This window comes from Phoca vitulina, unplaced genomic scaffold, assembly GCF_004348235.1.
Source record: "Phoca vitulina isolate PV1807 unplaced genomic scaffold, GSC_HSeal_1.0 scaffold18, whole genome shotgun sequence".
Taxonomy (NCBI): domain Eukaryota; kingdom Metazoa; phylum Chordata; class Mammalia; order Carnivora; family Phocidae; genus Phoca; species Phoca vitulina.
The window spans coordinates 31,462,926-31,481,715 of NW_022589721.1; the positions used below are offsets into that span (position 1 = coordinate 31,462,926).

The 18,790-nt window shown below is 52.4% G+C and overlaps 1 protein-coding gene across 1 annotated transcript in view; it reads right to left on the minus strand.

Annotated features, from left to right (window-relative positions):
• Positions 1-5,155: 5,155 nt before the first annotated feature.
• The window catches only part of KCNK9 (potassium two pore domain channel subfamily K member 9), an 86,274-nt gene continuing 72,639 nt past the window's right edge, over positions 5,156-18,790 (minus strand). The window contains exon 2 of the mRNA XM_032415560.1: positions 5,156-18,328. Coding sequence (XP_032271451.1) covers positions 17,487-18,328 — 842 coding nt within the window. The 3' untranslated portion in view covers positions 5,156-17,486. The remainder of the gene's footprint in view (positions 18,329-18,790) is intronic.

Sequence of the window (18,790 nt, forward strand, 5' to 3'; positions counted from 1 at the left end):
GGAGAAGTGGCTTCTCACCTTCGTCCTTTGTAGAGAGAGTCACCAGCCCCTGAAGTAGCCTCTCCCAGTTGTGGCAAGGTGCTGGACATGCCCAAGGGAATATGTATAAAAAAGAAATGAATCTCTGGTGTGGGGATGGGACTGGAGTGGGCAGTGCTTGACCCAGACAAGACCCAAAGTGGGAGTTCATCGCATGCCCCTGTCCCCATGAAAGTGCTGTGGGCCAGTCACTAATTTGATGAATTTTTATTAACGCAACCATGTGGAACCAGTGTCCCAAGAGACGTGGACCAGTTGGGATAGTTGTGGGACCAGTTGTGACTACAACCCCAGCATCTTCGTGATCGAAATGTATTTTTCTCCATTTTGTGTCTACCGTTGGCCACCTGGGAACTCTATGCCCCACCTCCTCGCTTCAGGAGCCACTATCTTGAAGCCTGTCAGCATAGCAGAAAGGAAGAAAGTTCTGGAAGTTCTCACACTGACACTTAATGGCCCAGCCGTGAAGTGACCTGTTTTGTTTCACTCATGATGCGTTGGGTAGAGCTAGTCCTAGGAATCCACTCACCCAGGGGACCAAGAAGAGCGTCCCCCCGCCATTGTGTGCCTGGAGGGTGGGGGGCTGGAAGGAGTGTGTGCACGCATGGCTGGGATGCCCGCGAGCTGGTGTGCTGGGGCAGAGGCTTCCTCAGTCAGATGTGCTCAGGAGTTGCTGGAGCAACAAGGCTGAAAAGTTTCTTCAGGACTGTAAAGGCTGTGAGAAGTTGTGGCACGGTGGGCTGTAAATCTCCAGGAAAGGGACATAAAACATAGCAAGGCACGTAACCTTTTTGGGGGAGGGATGGGGAGCAACTTCCAGAGCTAGCGTTCTGTGGAACGCTTTGAGAAATGCTGCTACTACATGAAAAGCACTTAGCGGATGACCAGGCGGAGCCCAGCGGGTTTTAAGGCAGGGTGTTAGTGTGACACTCTAATGATGGATACGTGTGGTCACATTTGTCCAAACCCATGGAGTGTACACCACCCAGCGTGAGCCTACTGTAAACTTTGGGCTCTGGGTGTTACTGATGCATCCATGTAGGTTCGTTAATTGTAACGAATGCACCACTCTGGCGGGGGACCCCGATAATGGGGAGGCTTGGGGAAGGGAAGCAAGAACATAGGGGACCTCTCTCCACCTTCCTCTCCATTTTGCTGAGACCCTTAAGCTTCTCTAAAAAATATAGGTATTTTTAGAAGGTGGCAAATACTAAATAAGGGAAGGATACAAGTGAAAAATATCAGAGCCCCCCCCCCCCCCATGGAAACCACACCATGCCTAGCACACAAGAGTAGTCACTGGCGTTTATTAAGCGGTAACTACTATGTTCTTAGTTAATAGTGTCTCCCTGCCCGCGTGCAGGTGAGGAAAGTGTCCAAGGACACGGAGAGATTAAATGGTAGAGCTGACTTATCCAGGCTGCTTGAAAAATTATTAATCATCATAAAATAAAGTTCCTTTTACTACTCATTCTGGAGGACACAGAGGTGCCCACAGGGGCAGATCGATTTGAAATCCACCTCCTGCAATCTGGAGCATCCACCCTATGGCTTTTGATTATGGGATTTTTCATTTGCGGCAAGGGAGACTAAAACCTTCAGAATCTCCTGCTCTTTACACTGTGGCCTGTTGCCCCAATCAGGAGTCACAGGACCTCTTTGTCACCTTGGTCTCCAGCTACCCTGGAGTATGACTGCTTTTCCCTTTGGGGTGCTCTTCAGGGACCCCCAAAGTGAATGTTCTGTATATCTATATTTAACATTGGGCTATCATAAACATGCCCTATAACTTGGTGAAAATCTATATTTATAGGGCATGTTTATGATAGCTCAATGTTAAATATAGATATACATGCCCTATAACTTGGTGAAAATCTAACCGTGTGATACAGGAATGAACAGAAAAATACACAGACTTAATAAAAATAATGACCACTTAAATTATAACAAGTGCACGATGATAACTACAATGATGAGTGTTGATGAACGGATTCCTTGAGTAGGCTCCCAGGTCCCTGGGACCTGTGGGGGCTACACCTGGATTCCAGTTAAGTCAGCAGCACAACACCCTAATGCTGAGAAGCTGGTACTAAAGGGGGGCACCTGAAGTGGGAGCTGGAACCCCAGTGTTCACTGCACCTCAAGCTCCAAGCAGGGGTGTAAAGGAATCCTCCACTTAGCCACGACTCAAGAAACCTTCCGCAGCTGCCACTGCCCTGGACATCCCTCTGAGCTGTGCTAAAATAGTAAAGATAGGAAAAGGGCCCTGCCCATATTACAAGACTCAGGCATGCACACGCACACACACAGCCATCTCAGGAAGCACTAACCACCTCATTCACTGAGGATAGAAAATACCTCCCGGAGAGCTTTGCCTTGGGTCATGGGCTAAGAGGCCTGCCCTGGGTCCCCAGTCCACACACTGGGAGCCACATGGCCCCCACTACCAAGTCCGTTGATGGTCCCTTCCCAAGGCTGCCCCCTCTGTGCACGGACTCCCTGCCTCATAAACTACGATGGTCGCCATGCCTGAGCCTCTGGATGTCTGAGCCGCTCCAGGCCGTCCCCGGCCATGAGCTTGTCCTTCAGGAGGAGTGGAGGGAGCACGGAAGGATGCCAGGAGCCTCGCCAGGCCCTGCAGGGCGTGGGTGGGGCTCAGGTTCTGACCTTACTCATCAGTTAAGCATTCCACAAGTACTTAAGGAATATCAGGTCCAGACACTGTCCTAGGTGCTGAAGCATATCAGTGAATATCCCTGCCTGCTGGGCATTTTAGTGTGTGGGGGTACAGTGGGCGGGGGGGAATATACAGCAAATGTGCAAAATACATAATAGGAAATGGCAGGTGGTAATAGTGCCATGGGGAGAAAGCAAGCTGGAGCGAGGGGCCAGAAGAGGTGATATTGGAGCAGAGAGCGTAAGGGAGGGGAGGGGCGGGGGAGGGGAGGATGGCACAGTAATCCAGGCACCACCTGGCACTGTGGACCAGGACTTTGGTGGGGGTGAGAAGGAGCCAGCTTCTGGACCAATGTTGAAGGAAGAGCCAACAGGATTTTCTAGGGGATTGGGTTTAGGGTGGAAGAGAGGAGTGATGGGTCAAGTCCAAAGTTCTTTGGCCTCAACAGCCAGGAGGATGCAGTTAACCTACAGGAGCACCGTGAGAGAAGCAGGGGCCTGAGTGGCGGGGAGGGGATGGTCAGGAGTTCCTTGTCGCACACCTCCTGTCTGCGATGCCTACTGAAGTCCACGTGGCCTCCGGAACCGGCGAGTGGGAATGCGGGCCCGAGTGTTTCCTGACCACTGTTGGGTGGAAGGGAAGGAAGGGAGGAGGAAGCCACGGCGAGCAGGTCTCCCGTCCGAGACCACCCGTGTGCCAGAAGCTGCTTGGGCCCACACTCGGTGGAGGGCTGTACACTGAGCCTCTGGGGGGAGAGTGAGCTCCTCATTTCTAAAATGCTGGTGACACATACAGCAAAGCCGTCTGACAGGGGCTGCGTCCTGTCTTCTCAGCCCTGCGAAGGCAGGATGTGGAGACCGGTGTGAGCAGGTCGTCTGTGCGGTGCAGGATTCGGGGACAATTGCCCCCTGCCCCCTCCCCCTGCCCCACCCCCCACCTCCGGGGTGAGGCTTGCTGCATCTGGCCCTTACCTGTGACTGCTGGGTTATGGCATGTCTTGGTCCTTGTTGGGGTAGAAGGTGTGGGCGGTACAGAGCAAGGTAAAGGAAGCACGGGGTGAGGGTCAGGGAAGGCTAGTCTGGGTCAGGCTGGACTAATAATCTCTCTGAACCCCCCCCAAGAAGAATAAAGATTCCTCTGACCCGTGAGCCGATTTTGGCCCCTGTGCTATTGGGAGAAGCAGGGTACAGGCACCTGACGGACAACTGTCACACCCTGGCTCCCTCCCTGACCCGCTACGCGGGAGACCCCTGAAGGGTTAACAATAGGGTCTTTGCACGGCCCCCCAGCTCAGTGACTTTTGTTATTAAATGGGGGAGGACCAAGAGAATAATATTTTGTTACCATGAAAATGCCCTGAAATGCAAATTTCAGTCTCTATAAATGATGCTTGATTGGACACAGTCCCATTTGTTCCTTTATACACCGTCCCTGACTGCTTTCCTGACACACTGGCGGAATTGGGTTATTGCATCACATCTAAACTGTGTACTAGCTGGCTCTTCGCAGAAAGTTTGCCCACCCCTGGCTTGGAAGACCCAGCTCCTGAAACAAGGTGTTCATTTGGGAGACAAAACCGTAGTGACATGAGCCATCGAGAGCTCAGGTTCTCGCCAGGGTCAGTCTGTTTCCTGGGTCAGCGACGGTGTAGAGATGCGCCTCCAGCAAGCCCCAGAGGAAGCCGAACATCTAGGAAGGCATCAGGTGTCCCAGGGACGAGGACATTTCCTACCAGACTGGCAGAAAGGAGCCTGGATTTGTGGGGTTCCCATGATGTGCTTTTGGCCAGAATCTCCCCTTAATCTGAGTTGGGACAGAATGGAGACCACGGTCTGGGGTCAAGGTGGGGGGCCCCACCCCAGCAGCATCAGCCTTGTTCGAAGCACACACTCTCAGGGCCCCATCCTGGACCCACACGGAGGGTGGGGCCTGGCAATCTGTTTTGGGGAGACCTCCGGTGAGTGTGATGCCCAAATCTGAGAACCACACCCCACCCCGGGAAGCTCTGACCCTGGCATCCCAGGGATAAGTTCCACGATGCCCGTGACTCTGGAACACAAGTGGGGTCAGGAAGCCCCTCACATCCAGGCAGCTACCACAGGTCGCCAGGAGCAGATTTTGCCTTCACTGTAGCACGAATCCTGAGCACCTGTTCTCTGCCTATTTCCCCTTCTTCCTTCCACGCTCAGACAGCAGGTGAAAAGGGAAAGGGGCCGTCTCATGTTTTGAACTAAGGTCCCTCAATCAGAAAAGAAAAACAAAAACGGGCCAATCAGGTCTCCGTTCCATGGAGGTCTTTGTTGGGGTTTTTAGGAAAAAGGCTTCTTAGTGGGGATGACCACAAGCAAAGGGGCTGCCATCCCCCTGGCTCCAGAAAGCCATCAGAAGGTGGGGAGAATCTGCGTCAAGGTGACTTTGAACCTTTCGTAGTGAAGGAAGACCAAGACACATTTGCAAACGTGCCATAGAGATTTTAATGAAAAAATTAGAAAAGTGCATTATTTTACAACACTACAGTAAATGATTCTTTTTTTTTTCTGTAAAGACATTGTAAAATATATACAGGGTTGCTTTAGTGCATTCGTTACAAAAGAAAGATGCAATCCCTTGCATAAATTACATATTTTACACGGGCTGGATGTCTACTTGGACTTGTAAACATTGGTGATACAGTTTTGTTTGTCATTCTTCAGGTAAGCTGTGATAATAAATACCTCTGATTTCGTCTGATGGTTGTCTCATTCTGTTAAACTTCAGAACGGCATGCTAAGGCCATTTGTGAAGGCGCCCTCCCCACAGGCGGAGAGGGCCGGAGAAGATCAACAAAAGGGAAACACAAGAAAAGGAAAACAGTAGGCTGCTTTGAATTTGGTACACTGTGGTCCGGTTGGAATCACTGGTTTTGCCGAATCTGGTATGGCTTCCCACCACAGGTCCGATGCCTGGACTGCAGGGAGACTTGGGGTCCAATCCCAAACACCCACCAGGATGGGAAGGAAGGTCCCGGCTTAGGGGCTCGGGACCGACCTTCCCATTCACCCTCAGTGTGGCCTCTGGCCACATCCACACCATCAGAACCAGACCCATGTCCTCTTATCATGCAGACATGAAAATGTCCAACTATGCCCCCCCAAAATAATCCAGATAGCCAGTCAGCGCACACACACACACACGCACCCCAAATGAATACATGAGGATCCACATCTTTGTGCCCCACCCCCCCCAGAGAGCACCCCTTGTATGTATATGCCCATCATTTCAATGCATGTGAGCGTGGGACTAATTCAATAACTATTCTATGCGTTGGGTCACAAATGATGCTTTTTTTCTTGTTAAAGTTTTGAGGTACAAGGACACACAGTTGGCTGACATTAAAAATTATACAACTTAGAGGGAGCATCTGCAATTTCTTGGCCTGCTGGGAACAGACTAGAAATTCTTCCTCCTTGTTAACCAGATCAGTGGTTTAAAACCTACTCCTCCTCCCTGAAGTCTCTGCCTGTGTCTGTTTAGCGGCAAACCACCCCCCCCCCACCCGATCGACATTCATGGGCACAGGAGATGGCCTCAACCCTTCCGGTCAGGGTAAGCCGGTTTCCCTCAAAGTTCCCTCGGGGTACCAACACTTTCCCCTAATCCAGTGCATTATCTATATTCCACGGAGATTTCTGATAAAGCGGAGGGTGGACCGAGATGATCTCTGGAGGTCCCTTCCAGCCCCAAATGGCCGTCAAAATGCTATTTGTAGCCTGAGTAAACAAATATATAATTAGCCTTTTTCAGGAGTGTGTTATTCTCTGAGGAGCCATCAAATTATAGAGAAATCTTGGCAATTGTGGGTTCTGCTTCACTGGGTTCCCAATATCATGTTTTCCCTTGCATTGGATTTTTATTTTTCTACCCAAATCCTAAAATTCAGCTCAAGAAGCTGTAGTGATTCCTGAGGCATGTTCTGATTCCCATACCTGCTCCCCTGACTCAGTTTATAGACCTCGGGCATCTTGGAGGCACGTGGTACATTGGAGGTTAGCCTTCTGAGGCTGGAGACCTTGATGGTCATGCTCCCCACAGGGCCTCTGGCTAAGGTTGGCTCCTGGCAGATGCCCCACATGCTCTGTAAATAGCAGATCACACCACACAGGGGGGCCCCAAGGAGCCACCAGGCCCCCCACGGCTGCAGCTCACACCTAGGAGCTGCTCTGTCCTCTCAGGTTAAGGAAAGGCAAGACTTTCCACAAGGTTTGTCTGGGGCAGGGGGGATGGTGGGCCTTGGGTCCCCGGAAGACCTCCCAGCCACATCATCACCAAGCATCTGGTCCATTGGGAACTGAGAGGTGGGGCCGCCAAGGAGAATGCATCAACAGAAGGGTTGGAGGAAGTGGGTAGAGACAGAATTCATCGGGGTGAGGAGGTCCACAGAGCCGTACCTGGGAAATGTGCTGTCCCTAGGAGAGAGGAGATGACCCAGGTCAGGGACCCTTCGTTGGGAGCACCTGGCCCTGCCCTTCCTGCAGACCCGTCCCCCACCGAAACGTCAGCCAAGAGCCCCATACATCACCTTCATCTCCCCCTGCACCTCTCTGGGGGATACCTGCTTCTCACCTGGCCATTTCATCCTTCACAGAAGAGAGTAAGAGGTGACTTGCCCGAGGCCACGTGGCCCAATTCCAAAGGGGAAGGCAGGGACCCAGGGCCAGGTGCTGACAACGGCCCCTGAGGCCGCCAGCCCCCCAGAGCTGAGGAGCTAGAAGAGGTGAAGCTGAAGCTTTGTTTTTATTGACCAAGGCCGATGGCTCAACTTCACAAAACCAAGACCTGCTCTCTGGAGGCTTGACGCTTCCACGAACCTGAACTGGGACCTCTGGAGAGGCCACCGTCGGGGTCCAGAAGTGATGGGGAAACATGAATAGAAGCTTCCCCAAGTAGAGTTACCTCACCCTTGGGCATGTCTTCCTCTCCTTCCTCCCGCCCTGATTCCTCCCATGCTGGAACCCACGGTCACCAGGCAAGAAGGCACAAGTGACAGGAAGGCCATGCCTGTGTGTCCCATGGAGCTTCAGACAGAACCTAGGCCACATCTACAAGACCAGGTTTTCTAGCTCCAGTCCTTCTGGAATAATCCCACCTTTCCAGATCCTTCCTTCACAGATGGGGAAACAAAGGCCCAGAGAGAAGGGGCATGTCCACTAGGATGACCTCCTCCAAACCATTTTCAGGTCTACCTCCCTAACAGGGTGACCTCCCCAGGTGACACAGAGCAGACTATGGAGGGGGCTCAACCAGAGTTCTTCCGTCCCCCATGGCTGGACACTCTGCCTTGTGCTGGGGACCCCGTGGCCATTCTGGGAAGCCTGCACCTTGGAGTCACATTGTGATTCATACTGCCTCCTGCCTGGGTCCACCAGCCCGCCCTCTGTAGCAGAGAACTCACACTGCTAGCCTGGGGTCTGCCCTCTGGGGCCATTGCTACTAAGAATAGACACCTGAGGCCACAGTTCTGCACGACTGGTAAGAAAAATCAAAGGCTTGGTCTGAGCTCGGCTCTCCTCTCAGGCTTTCCTCCCTGGTGACTGGCAACGAGCTGGGCTTTTGAACAACGTGAAGGAACAGGGAGTTTCAGCAAATACTCTTCCTGGGGGCCTGGAACTTTCTCCTGTCCCATGCCTGCCCAGGTGAAATGCTGCCTCCCCCATCATGGAGCCTCCCTGTTCTGGAAGTGACCCCCTTCTGCCTCCTCCTGAGGGCAGTCCCGTGTCCCTTTCTTATGGCAAGCAGGGGGACCCACCCCTCCCTGTGAGCCTGAGCACAGAGCTTGGGGAAGAAGGGCCAGAAGTGTGCAGTCAGGGCCCTGGATGCCCTTCCATCAACGTGCCCTCTCTGAGCCTGGGAGCCCCGCCCCCGCCCAGCAGGAGCGTGCACGAGCAGCAGAAGTCAGTGCCGCTCTGCACTCAGGCCCCAGATCCATTGGGGCTCAGTCCCAGCCGAGCAAAGACCGTTGACCCGAGTCAGATGGGGCCTGGCACGAGGCCCCGTGCTGAGCCAGTGACTTCTGCAGGTGGACGACGCATCCTCCCAGGAAGCAAAGAGAACCCTGATGTAAGGACAAGCCGAGCATGCAGCAGGTGAAGAGCAGAGGTAGACAGAGGGGCAGGACTGGGGTTTCAGGATTAGTGGGAAGGCAAATCCTGGGGGCCCATCCCCCTCTTATAAGTGTGGATGAGTGCTGCAGATAAGAGTCCCAGATTCCCCTGGGCTCAGACTCGCTCTCGTTAGAACACGCACCTTGTGCTACCAGGGAGCCTTGCACAGTCAAGGAAACTAAGCAAAGACATTGTAAGAAGCTATTGGTTAATTAAGGATCCATATGCCAGTAAAACAATCTAACTGGGAGAGCGTCACCTGTAACAGAAGGTGTTTGGGTAAATACTTCCAGATGCTGGCTGATGTCAGCCCAGCCAGTCCTCCCCAAGGCTGGAGCTGGTGGCAGAGACAATGAGGCAGACATGGGGCGGGGGTGCGGAGGGTGGGAACTTAGAACCTTGGCCAAACCCCTTAGTCTAGAAAAGAAGAAACTCAGGCCCAGAGAAGTGAAGTGACTTGCCCTGGGTCACACAGCAAATCACAAAGGCAAGTTTTGAATCCTGGTTCAGCTCATCTTTTCTAAGCTAGACTTCCTTTCCACCCAGCCAGTGCTTCTTCAGCCTCCATTACCCAGAGGCCTCATCTCAAAATCAAAGTCCACACTGCATTGCCGGGGGGAGGGAGGGGGGAGCTCCATACAGGATGCCACTCCTTGACCTCGGCCATACCCTGGACACACCAGTGGGAAGAAAGAAGAACAGATCTGAGCCTCCAGTGCTCCCCAAGACAGACACCCCTGGCTCTTTGGCTCACACCCTTACTGAAGGACCCTGCCCTCAGCACCACAGCCACATGACGCTCCAACTCCGGGGGGAAAAACGTTGACTAAGAGCAGGGGCCCAGACCAGCATCTCAAAACTCCCATGAGGCCTTAGTTCAGTCCCTGAGGCCCTGGTCACAGGCAGTCCCCAAATCCATTGTTCGTAGAGTTGATCAGGAAGTGGCAAATCCTCTCGCCAAGTGAGCCCAACAATCAGACAACATTTTTCTTTTGTTAGTTCCATGCTAATCTTCGGTCGCTGTTCGGCTTTGTCAGGACGAGTCCTCCGGAGGCTCAAGTGAAAGACCAAGCAGACCTTATCCAGAAAGATTCTCCCATGTAAACTATAGCAAACGTCCAGAAGACTCAGAAAAACAAAACACAACACTCAACTCCACCCAAACAATAGGACTCCATAGGATTCAAGTCTGGAGAGACTCCAGGCTCTATCTTTGGAGCTCTGTCATAAGAGGAGGCCCCAGTAGGGACATTAGGATGGACAGATCCTCCACGGAAGCTAGGTGTGAGAAGGAAGGGCCTTGAAATAAGCTTACCGTGTGGGCACGGGGGAGCCAGGGAAGGTTCTTGAGCATGAGAATGGCTCAAACGACTTAGGATGTGACCAGCTTGTGAAGGGCCTGGACAGTCACGCTGGGTGTAATCTGTGCTCCCGGCATGTCCACACTCGGTGCCTTGGCCAGGCTCTGCCTCTGCCTCTGCCTAAATCAGCACCCACTTGCTCCTTCAAGGTTCCCCTCAGAGATTTCCAAAAGCTATTTCCTCCACGAAGCCCTACCTGAGTTCCTCGACCAGACTCCTTCACTGCCTTTCCATTTCCATTTCAAGTCCAACGCCGGGAGTAACCCATAGGAGCCCAAGAACGGGCCTGAGTGAGAACCCCAGCTGGCGCCCAGCACGGACCAGGTGCCAGGCCAAAGTCACTCCTGCAGTTCCCACAGCCGCTCTGTGCAGGAGGGTTTATTTCTCACCTCCAACTTAAAGGGAGGGAAACTGAGGCTCAGAGGGGCAAAGCCGCCCATGTGTGGGTGTCAGAAGCCAGTCTCGGCTGTGTGAGGTGCTCCAGCCTGCGCGGCGTCCGCCCCACGCACTGCCTGGAGGCGGGAAGCGTCTGCACGGGCCTCTGTCCCCGGCGTGGCGCCTAGGCTTCCTGCCACTCGCCGTGCGTGTCCGCGCTGCTCAGCTTCTACCAGCAGAACTTCAGCGTGAACGCGGCACCGACCAGCTCCTGGAGACCGTCCCAGCACGGGGCCCCCTCCCTGCTGCAGGGTGGAGTGTCACAAGTGTGCTTCTGGGGACTGAAGGTGCTCCAATCACCCACTTCACAGGAAACGGCGAGCTGTGGGCAGCTCGTGGCCGATGGCACGTGGCATACTCCACTCTGGCGGGCAGGTGCCACTGAATGGCCGATGGCGGGTGATGGATTTTGAGCATGTGGCTGGGCATCGATTTCCAGGGAGGGAGCCATCGCCTGCATTCGAAGTGAAGATATGCCTTGATAACGGGGCTGAACGGCCACTTAGGCAAGCGGCGAGAAATCTGATGGTCTTTACTCCCCTCTGTGGGCACGGCTCAGCACTTACAGCTCTCGAGGCCAGGCCCGTCAGAGTTGGCTTCCCAGGATGTTCTTGCGGGACAGAAAGAACTAGGGAGCCCACAGGAGGGCATCGCTGAGTCCATCAGGGGCCTTTGAAGGATGAGTGAGAGGCACGCCTCTCCACCTCCATGCTGGAGAGCAGCAGGGAGGCTTTCCGGGTAGCAGGAATAGCATGGGCAAAGGCTCAGAGAATCTGCAGGGGAGTATTTTCTTGATCAAAATGAAAGGTTACTCAGCTACAGCAGGTGGACTGCTTTATGTTATCAGCCCTGAAAAATCCATGCTATAGAACTTGCCAATGCAAATATCTCAGAGACAGAGGTCCCAATTACAGCCCTGAATGGCCAAGAGCGCTCCAACAGCCGGTTACAGCTTTATGATCATTAATGGTAGGACAGGCTCCGCGATCGTTACTACTCGCTTGAGTAGCTACCGGGTGCCAGAGCGCCCCAGCTAGCTCACAGGGATCCTTACAACAACCCTACTGGGTTATACCAGCTAGCCAGCTTTGTAATCGATGAAAGCCCATCTCTGTGCTTTATGTCTATTTATAGCTGGACCCCCGCCCCCCACAGGTGTTTAGGGTAAAGATTGCTGGCACTCAAACGGCAGAGAGATCCATGTCAGGAGTCAGAAATAGCCGAGTGATGTTCGGCTTGGGCAATGAGACCCAGCATCCAGGGACTCATGGACACCTCTCTAGCAGCTTCCACTAGTTTCTCCAACAGAGGAGAGCAACATTTAGTGTGACTTGTTTATCTACAATGAGAGAGGTAATCACAGAAGTCTCGAGAGAGCCAAACATATCAAATGCATTCATCGTGGCTACACAACACTGCTGTGTTGTCGTCTTCCCGACAATTCCCTAAACAAGGAAACCAGCAGACAGAAGTAGGTCGCGGGGCATCCCCCCAAGACAGGCCTGGACTCCTCAAAATGGCAACATCATGGAAGACAAAAATGGGGAGGAAGAATGTCCTAGATTGGAGCAATCTGGGGCAACCAGACAGGCAATGTGAGATGTGACCTTGTCTCTCGGATTCACAAGAAAGCTCTGGAGGACGTTTTGGGGACAGTTGGGAAAATGTGAATGTGGGCTGTATTTTAGGTAAAAATATTGCATGAATGCTAAATTTCCTAGGGTGTTAGCGGCACTGTTCTCTAGGAGAATGCTCTTGTTCCCGGGAGACCATTTTGTCTTTGGAGGAACCACCTAAAAGTTGCAGACCCCACTTCATCCTCTAAATACGTCGGGGTGGGGGTGGGAGAGGGTCAAGCAAATGTGACAAAGTACTGCAGGCTGGTGGCTTTGGGTGATAGGTATACGAAGTTCATCATACTCGTCTTTCAACTCTTCTTTAATCTGGAATTTTCCAAAGTTGGTGGCGGAGAATCACGCGGAAATAGAATGCCCCCCTGCCCCGAAACAGCAATGTCTACCAAGGTGTAGTCAAGAGCGAGCCACGTAAAGTGGATTTATGCCCAGGGTTTTGGGGACCCTGGAATGCATGGGGCCTGGTTCGTGCGATGACATCCTCTTCTTGAAGAGGGGACAAGCAGTGGCACCATCCCTGCAGCACCCTGCCGAGTGAATTCTTTTTGGTGTCCCAACCTTCAAATGTGCCCACTGATTGGAACATCCCAGGCCAAATGTCTTCCTGGGTCAAATTCATTTTGTGCTAGGTGCTCCTAAATCCCACCCACTCTATCCCATCCCATTGTATTGTTGGACAGCAACAGAGGCCCAGGGAGGAGAAATGACTTCTGGGGGCCCAGTGAAGCAGGAGGTGTGGGCCCCTCCCTGCCCTACCAACCCTTCCTCACCTGGGATGTATCCAGAGTCCCAGACAAGCTATAACTCTAGAAGAAACCCACGCCGGAGCCCCAGCCAGCGTGAAGCAGGCCCGCACAGGACAGGCCCTCAGGCTGACCCCCCTTCGGGAGCAAAGCCACACGCACGAGGGCACTTGAGGGGATGGTATCTATCCTACTACTAGAACGGACACATTCCTGCACAGGCCTCAGGATTTGCACCTCTGTGGATGCCCATAACTGGTATCTCAATTAGGGCCAATTATTCTAAAAAAATGCAGAAAGAAATAGGGCCACAGACCTCAGTGGTGGATGGTTTTTCTCCTCTGATCATTGTTTGCTCTCCTACCTCCCTCTCCAACTCCATGCGCACAGACCATGAATGCCTCTAACCCGTTCCCTCCAGCTTCTGGTGATTGTGGCTAGGAATCAGGATCCACAGGGCTTTCAGATCGAGGTGAGGCAGAGAAAAGTGACCTCCTAGATTTCTCTGTGGGCTTCTGAGTTACTGTCCAGATATTCCCCCACTTAAGGCCCTACACACAGAGAAGAAACAGTGAGCCAAATTCTGCAGTCACTCTCCCCCTTTTATAGATGGGGTTTGAGCACCTGCAAAGGTGGGCCTCCTAGGCAGCAGGATGGGTCCATCTGCTTCCGCTCCCAGTGGGGATTTCTGGGCTGCAAACGACCTGCTGTGATCATGCCCGAGTGCGGGCACCTCCTCCACATCAGTGATGCACAGCAGGAGCACAACAGATGCTCAGGGAGCACCAGGCAGCCCACCGTGCTTAAGGGCCTGCTGCTTGGGTTTCAAGACAGAGTGCTGTGGACGGAAAGAAGAGACCTGATCCCAGCTCTGGCACTAACCTGGCATCTCCAAACCCAGACAGTGGGTTCACTCTGAGGCAATAAGAGTCTAACAGTCCCGTGGCGTGATAGCACCTTCCGTCTGGCATGGGCGTGGTGAAGAGTAAAACGGGAAGGTCTCTAGAAAGCACCCAGACCTGTGGCACGGCCCACCTTCCTCCTGTCTTTGGTGGAGTGGATGGATTGAGATCTCTCAGCTGGAAAACCATTCAAGCAAGAGTCTGAAAGCTCTTTAAGGACCTATGAGGCATGTTGATTTCTAGACCTGACCTCTAGAACTGGGTGGCCGGCCAGCACCCTGTGATTCTGGTGGAACGTGGCTCTTCCTTGGCTCATCCTGACTGAAGCTGAAACCTGTCTCCAAACAACCTCGTGTGAATTCTCCCCCTCACTTCGTGGACACTGCTCCCTGGAAGAAAGGGCCGGGAAACCAGACTTAGGAAAGAAGTCACCCATTGTGGGAGGGAGAAACAGACTGGGCCTGAGAGGCGGAGGGAACTTCGAGGGTGTAAGCAACAGCAGTGAACAAACAGCCAGGAAGACAGCAGGAGGAGAAACACCCGGAAAGACCAAGGGCCTGCCCAGCTGATCTGAGCTGCCAGGTTCCCCTTCCTGGCCCTCAACTTCCTCCTCTGAAAATGAGGGACCTCAGTGAGGCAACTCAGGCTAAGCTCCCGCTTGGCTTTTGAAGATTCTCCTGCTGACTTAGCCATCTCAGGCAGCCAAGCTCTCTGGGTGGAGATGCCCCAGCCCCACTTTATCAGGAGGGAAGGACCCTGGAGGCCATTGGCTCACTGTCCCCATGAAAGCACCTCATTGGTGTGCATGGAGGACTCCTTGGCCAGAGACCAGTTCAGGCCATCTGAGAAAAAGATGCACCTCCCAAAGGAAGCAAACCAAGGTTCCCCACTGTGCCCTGAATACTCCAAGTGTGAACAAGGATATTTAACTTTGGAAGAGAAGATTCTCTTACTGCCCTTCAGAGGGCTAAGCAATAGCCAAAGACCAAGAAGTAAGAAGGATATGGAAGCAAGACAGATTCCGCATTGCTTCCGATACTTGAGCTCGTGGTCATCACTGAACAGAAAAAACTTCATCCTACAATCCTTAATTGTATAAAGAACAGTCAGCTCTGTGGAAATATAGAATATGGAATGTTTTCTCAATTTCCTCAGGAAAGGAGGAGCTCCCTGTCACTGGAAGCATTTAAACAGATGAAGGCCACTTTAAACAGATACTTTATTCAGGAAATCAGCCCTGAATGGAGGGCTGAGCCCATGGTCCTCTGACTCCAGGGGTCTGAGGCATCTACCTGTGGACAGAGAGAAGCAGGTGCCCTCATCGGAGGGCTGAATGAAGATGCCACCGTGTGGCAGGAGTCGGCTTAGACCAAGACCAGCTCTGAGCAAACCACTCACCCCCTCGTCCCTCAGTTTCCCTTATAGATCAAAGATGATCCTACACCCCATTTGAGGAAAGATCTTACAAAGGTTTTCATGAGAAACCCCACACTGATTCCAAGCATTCTCCTCCAAAGCATGAGGCACTCTGCAAAGATGCATTAATATTTTCACACCTATGACCCTCCTCCCAAAAATGAAAAATTTCTTCTAAGAAAAAGAAAATTCTATTCTCTAGACAGATTTTAGAGCCCTAAAATTGCAAATATATATATATATTAAAAATGAGTGAATCAAGACCACCTTGAAGGTTGAGTACCACGGTTCGCAGACCCCTTCCACAGGCCCTGTGGCCCACAGACACTACAGTGCCCGCCTCTTTAGAGGAGTCTGGACGCCTGTGTTTCAGTCCAATGGTCCAAATGCTTGGGACTGGTGACATTCGGTGCCTTTTCCTTTCAGGAATCTTGAAGGTCTCTTTCTAGGGAGCAGATCCTCCATTCTGGGAGATCCCACGGGGGCTCCCACTGCTCCTTCTGGGCCAAAGCCTGTTTCTATCCAAGAGCACTGAATGTTTGGTTTATGAAAAAGGCATGGGAAGACGGGTGACTTCCAGAAACAGCAGGGGACAAGTGAAATGAAAGTCACCTCTGTGAACTTAAATTCCAGATTTTTCTTTATTCCTGTCATTGAAAAGGCCCCCAGTGTACCCTATTCTATAGCCCTGCCCCAGGAGATTAACAGGCCTTCCCTTTGGGTCGTCCAAAGGGATGATGGGGAGGAATTTCTCCACTACTCAGGAAAACTGTCCCCTGAGATTGACAAGTTCCCAGCAGGCCAAGACACGGCTCCTTGCCTCTAAACGCTTCCTGAGACCAACACAGACTCGCCCTTATTTACGAATCAAATGCAATTAGAGACTTTCTTGAAATACATGTATATATATTTTTTAAACAAGGAATGCCCTGTCATTTTTTTTATTAGGAAAATAAACCACATCCACCTAATACCCATTCTCATCCAAGCATCCCAAACTATAATTCTTACTTATGCAGGTAGATGCCGCACAAGCCACCACCATGGCCGCTGCCACCACCATCCTATAAACAAGAGGGAAGTAACAAAGTATTCTGTGGCTCCAACAATTTTCCAGTTTCCCCTGACACTTCCAGTTGCATGGTAAATTGTTGGAACTGCAGATGATAGCAATGCCTTGAATAAATTATTACTGGCTTTGGACTGCTCCGTTGCTAGTTTTGTTGTCTTGCGTTGATAATGCATACCAGTTTCACAAAGTGCATGCTTCTAAAAAATTTTTGAACTGGCAAGCTAAGATGATCCGTGTCTTCGTTCCCACCCGCCCCCTAAAAAGAAGTTAATATAATTTAGAACCTAGCATTTAAAAAATATGGTCATGACACGTCTGGGAGAAAGACCGCTTATGGAACATGCTTGATTTGGCAGAATGATAAATCAAAAACCTCGTGGGTTTTGTTTTCCCGTTTTGTTTGGAAGCCGCTGAAAGCAGGTTATTAACAGAACTGTGTCACGGAAAAGAAAACTGTGAATACCTGATACTTTCTGTTTTTGTCACGCGGTGCGCACACACAGAAGCACACAGACGTGTGCACTCCCTCATTCACACGCGGTCTGTGCACACGTGCGTGCGCACACACACACACACAGCCACCCACCGATCGGGGAGGAGGACACAGAGGAGTTAGGTCAGACAACACGTGGGTGGGCACTCGCCGGCTGGTAGCCTGGTGTGCAACTTTGGGTTGGGTATCCTCTCAGCTCTGCCTGGTGGTCTTGGTCTCACACCTGTCCTGGGAAAGCCACCCCAGACATGGGGCAGGCTGCGGAGAAATGTAAGGCATACTTCGCTGGGAAGGAAGGAAGGAAGGAAGGAAGAAATCCATGCTTCATGCTCAGACGCGAGTTTCAGAGGAGGACGGGCTTTCTTTTCCCTTTGGCCTGCTCTGTCTCGCCGGGGAGGTTGAGGGCGGGGAGGAAGAGGTAACCATGGAAAAAGGAAGGAGAAAAAGTAATAAAGAAAATGAGGACAACGGTAAAGGATACTAATAATAAGAAAGAACAGACGAGGTGGGCCAGTGGAACTCGAGGTCAAATCGGACAGAGGACTGTTTCTGCCTGCGCCGGCAGCCCCACACCCTAAATGGACTTCCGCCGCCTCATCAGCCTGTGGTTGTCGGTAAAGCTATGTAACCCAGGAGAAATGGAGCTGATGGGGGAGGGGAAGAGGCTGTTTTTCAATGTGCTTGGTGAGATCTCCTCGATCTTGTACGAGATGGAGTGGAAGTAGTGGGGGGCGAGCTTGGCGCTGAAGGAGTTCTGCTGCGCGGCCGGGCGGCCTCCGTACTCCTGCGGGCGGTAGCAGGTGCAGGAGCACACAGACTGCAGGTCCGGCACGTCCGCCTTGTACCGGGGCCGGCCCTGCCGCGCCTCATCGGGGATGTGGATGACCATGCTGTTGCGGTTTCCGGCCAGCGACGCCCTCTCCTCGGCGTCCCGCCGCTCGTCCTCGCTGTTCATGGTCAAGAACCTGAGGACCACCAGGTTGAGGAAGGCCCCGATGACTGTCAGCCCCACCAGGATATACATAAAGCTAAAGGCCACATAGAGCGGCTTCTTCTGCAGGGCGCCCTTGGTCTGCAGGGCCACATAGTCCCCGAACCCAATGGTAGTCAACGTGATGAAGCAGTAGTAATAGGCGTGGAAGAAGCTCCACTCTTCGCACTGGGAGAAAGCAGCCGCCCCGATGCACAGCGTCCCCATGCAGGAGAAGAAGCCCACGGTCACCATGTTCTCCATGGACACCTCCGTGTTGCGCATCCCACAACACTTCTTGATGCGCTTCAGCAGGTAGCGCACAAAGGTGTTCATCCGCTCGCCCAGGCTCTGGAACATGACCAGCGTCAGCGGGATGCCCAGCACGGCGTAGAACATGCAGAAGGCCTTGCCCGCGTCGGTGCCAGGGGCAGCGTGCCCATAACCTGAGGGGAGGGGGTGAGAAAACAGGGAGAAGGAGTAAGGAGAGGTCCCGTTAGGTCTGGGGTGGGGCTGGACTTGGCATTTCAGTTGGGATGGGGCTTGGGCATGGCCATAGCCTGGGAGTGAGAGGAAGAGGAGGACAAGGGAGAGCCAGGGAAAAAAATGTCTTGAGGTTGGGGTTGGGGTTGAGGAAGGGGGTGGGGGCACTTTGGGATGGAGTTTGGGGCATGCCCATATCCTGGAGGGAGGGGAAAAGAACAAGGAAGAATCAATGAAGTGTCTTTTGAAGTTTAGGGATGGGAGGGGTGCTTTGGGGGCATTTCATTTGGGGCAGTTCGGAGGAGGAATACAGAGGGCATTTCATTGTTCTTAGAGCAAAACAAAGGTTTTAAAAGGAAAAGCAGCATACTCACTAATAAGACTGCAAAAGTAGTGAGTCCAAGGGAAAAAATTAAATATGCCCA